The 3,732-nt window shown below is 41.7% G+C and overlaps 1 protein-coding gene across 1 annotated transcript; it reads right to left on the bottom strand.

Annotated features, from left to right (window-relative positions):
* Nucleotides 1–853: 853 nt before the first annotated feature.
* LOC139649933 (mitogen-activated protein kinase 12-like) lies at nt 854–3,481 on the bottom strand. The gene is made up of 5 exons (XM_071526446.1): nt 3,392–3,481; nt 3,039–3,118; nt 2,811–2,889; nt 2,505–2,678; nt 854–2,068 (listed from the first exon to the last, which is right to left on the bottom strand). The coding sequence occupies exons 1-5, from the start codon at nt 3,435–3,437 to the stop codon at nt 2,001–2,003; spliced, it is 447 nt and encodes a 148-aa protein (XP_071382547.1). The 5' UTR covers nt 3,438–3,481; the 3' UTR covers nt 854–2,000.
* Nucleotides 3,482–3,732: the final 251 nt, after the last annotated feature.

Raw genomic sequence — 3,732 nt, 5'->3', positions numbered from 1 at the left:
TGTGTGTAGTGCATCCAACTGTGCGTGCCATGCGTATCTGTGTACACGGGTGCATGCATGTGACTGTTTTGTATGTGCGTGTTTTAGGAAATATGCTGCTTAAATCCAACACACTCTGAAAATAAACCGCAGGGCTAACAAACAAGAGGGAGAGAGAGAGGGAGGGAGGGAGTCCATCCATGTGCTGCTGTGTATTACAGAGGAGGGGTGGTGGGGTGAAAAATGTGCTTTCCCCTCTGTTTTCCTGTCTGCAGCGGGAACAGAACTCTGTGACTTCTGAGTGAACTATCCAGCAGCACCCCGGGGAGAAGGGGGGCGGCGGGGGGGGGGGGGGGGCACAACATGCACCCAGTTTTAGGAGGAGCTTCAGGCCCGGGGAGGAAGCTCATCCTCTGGGGAGGCAGCCTCGGAGGTCAAGGTCCTGGAGGTCACTCAAGACAAGCTTGTTAAATTCTACACCCGCAAGTGGAGAATGTACAGAAGAGCGAGCAGCATCCAGGAAACAGGCCGTCTCCAAGAATGTTTAAACATTTGTTACTTAGAGTCATCCATCACGTCAGATTAAGGAATAAGGTCGTTGGTGATAACTGCAATACAGATAAATCAATGCAGCAGCTACTCCTCAGCTCATCTCTTGTCAGTTTAAATTTCTCAAATGAGAACAAACATACAGCCTGGACAATGTGCAATGGCTTGTTTATGTGCTGCCACCTAGTGTTGCTTAATATGTATAACACAGAAAAGCAAAAGGTGAATCATACTACTTTGCGATGAACCCCTATCCAAGGTTTTTACCCTGAATCAATTTGGTTGAAAAATAAACAAAACATACTCATACTCATAGTTAGTCATCATTTTTCACGAAGAATCTTTAATAAAAAAAAGCATGTCTGGTGTTAGAAATATTATTTCACTAGTCAACATAGAAATCAAAAGTGTGCTTTGTGCAATTTGCTCTTTCAAAAACACTATCCGATTTAAATAGGAGCATTTCTGGCATGAAATCAAAATGTGAATGTTTGTGCGTACCCTACTGAGTGATTCTGTATGACCGCAGGCTCACTGGTGTTGCTCTTTAACCATTATCTTTAAGGCCATTGGGAGGAATGACAAGGTTACAACAGACACGTGTTCAGGTCACACAGACATAGACTACACACACATAAACACAAGGACACACACACTAGTCAGTTATTCCAGTCAAATATCTCTCAAGGACAAGTAGTCAGTGTTGGGGAGGTTACTTCAAAAAACAACATTATTACCTGTCAAAGTAATACATTAAAACTCAATACTGTGTTTATTTGCAGAGTAATGTATTATACTCCTAGCTGTGCTATTTTTAAATTATACTTTCACAACCCACAAAACATGGCTCTTGCAAATAAGGCATGTTGGTCAAATTTAGTGATGTAAAGGATCAATTTGGCTAAAACATATATCTAATTCATGCGTATTTCCACAAGTAAAAGATTAAACCGGGTGACATTACTATCATCTTTTGACGGCATGTATTTGGTAATTTCATTCTGAAATAACCTTGCATTACTAGATAAGTAACTGCAGTAATACAACCCATTTTTAAAGTAATGCTTATATTACTTAGTTACTTATTAAAGTAATATTAGTACCTGACTTGTGGTTATGTAACTGAGCTATCCTCAACACTGTAACAAGTGTTGAGAAGGACTACTGCTAGATTCAGGAAGCAACCTACTGGACTGGAAGGCGGCCAAAAACATACAGACACTAGAAAAGACACCTCAAATAAATTTGAGCACTTTATGGTGAACAGACAAACCCACACATACAGTAGATAAAAATGGTTACGAGATCTAAAAAACAGCAGCTTGCTCTTATAAAAAATGTTAAAAAAATGTTGGACTGGTTTCACAGACATTCATTAAGCCTTGTGATAGAATAAACAGGTTTCTCAGTTGAGATCCACATAAAAAACCTGTTAGTCTAGTGCCAGTCTACACAACCCAACGCTTTGTGTTTCACAATGCGGTTTCCCTGGACTCCAGCACAACAGGCTTGAAGGACAAGATCTCTGTGAAGGTGTGACCTAGGGAATGAAGCAGAGAGAAGAAAGGAGAAAAAGACATCAATCACAACCAACTTGAAAAAAATGGAAGAAAGCTGGGATTGATAAACCTGTAACCCAGTTGTTAGGTTTGTGTTGTTTGTTTGCTATATATATATATATATTTTTTTTTTTTAACTTGAGGGGTGGTGGGGTTTCTTAGAGGGATAAAAGGAGGAGAAATGTTGTTGTATAACTGTACCCATGCATATTATTTTCAATAAAAATATAAAAGGAAGACATCAATGACCACTGACCCACCCAAAAAAAAAAGCTCCACCCCTCCTCCTCCTCCTCCTGTCCCCTTGTCCTCCATCATTCTGACATTACATCCATTCATTATCAAAGCTCCTTCTTGCTTCCGTGCCCCATCATTAGTCTACTCTTGTCATCCCCCCCCCCCCCCCTCCTTTCTTACGTTTCCACTGGTCCAGGGGCAGGTCTGTGTTATCTAGCGAGTGGTCGTAGAGCTGCGCCTCCGTCTCCTCCTCTGGCTCCCTGAACTCGGAGAAGTACGGCAGCGAGAGCGCCTCTGCGGCAGTGGCCCTGCTCTCGGGGTCCAGCAATAACATTCGCTCCAGCACAGACACGGCTGTGGGAAGGAGGGGATGAGGGAATTAGTGAAGAAAAAGAGTGGAAACAGGAAATCCAATCGGAATTTGACGAGGCGAGTGCTTGCAGGTCTTTGAAAATAAATCAAATCAGAAGGCTGAGAACGTCCTACCCTGCGGGTTAACTTTGGAAAACACGCCCTGAAGGTCTTTCTTTTCCACCTTTGGAAGACTTTTGATGTAGCTTTTGGCCTGAGAAGAGAAATCAAACCATTTCATCTGGAACAAATCATTTTGTTCATAATAGAGGTGTGTGTGTGTTTGTGTGTGTTTGTGTGTGTATGTGTGTGTGTGTGTGTGTGTGTGTGTGTGTGTGCTGCGACAGCATGTTCTGAACTCACATCATCAGATTGTAGTTTTGATATAAAGTCCTGAGTGGGTGTTCCTGTGATCTTCATGATCTCAGTCAGCTGATCTAGGTCTGAGGAACAGGGGTCAAGGGTCAAACCTTATATTTATACAAGAGTCAATTAGAGTCAATATTTTCCTAATTCTAACCAATTTGGGAAAACTGCATCTTAAACAATAAGCCTATACTGACAATGGCAAGATATGTTTTTCGTTTCAAATAGACTAAGAGGGAAAATGGTGACATTTTATGATGGTTCTGGAACAAACTGTATTCCTCAGTGTTAAAACTATATGAGTGTCTGTGTGATGGCAGTGGAAGAGGGTCAGGGTGTTAAAAGGATACGGTCGCTGCCTTTAAAGAGAGGTTTCCCCTGCAGCATCTCGGCCATGATGCAGCCCACGGACCAAATATCCACTGAGGATCAGAGATGAGTGCATTTAGAGAAAACATTGTGGATAAACAGAACAGACATTTCTGACTTTCAGATACATTCCTAAGGAATTTACAACAACAGGAACACTGTAACTCATTGGTCAGCATGTATTCCCAAACAATAGCGCCTGCGATACCAAGTAAGATGATAACAGAGCACCACCTAGTGGATTATGCTTATTATTCACCTTTGATTCCACTGATACACGTTATACAACACCAGATCCTAACTTTTACACCTTAAAGGAAAA

The sequence above is a fragment of the Centroberyx affinis genome, unplaced genomic scaffold (assembly GCF_046629955.1).
Source record: "Centroberyx affinis isolate AG114_WGS23_722 - 3 ecotype Tasmania unplaced genomic scaffold, CSIRO-AGI_Caff_v1 ptg000111l_1, whole genome shotgun sequence".
NCBI classification, from domain to species: domain Eukaryota; kingdom Metazoa; phylum Chordata; class Actinopteri; order Beryciformes; family Berycidae; genus Centroberyx; species Centroberyx affinis.
Note: the sequence above shows the minus strand (reverse complement) of the source record. Positions and strands in the feature narration are given on the sequence as shown.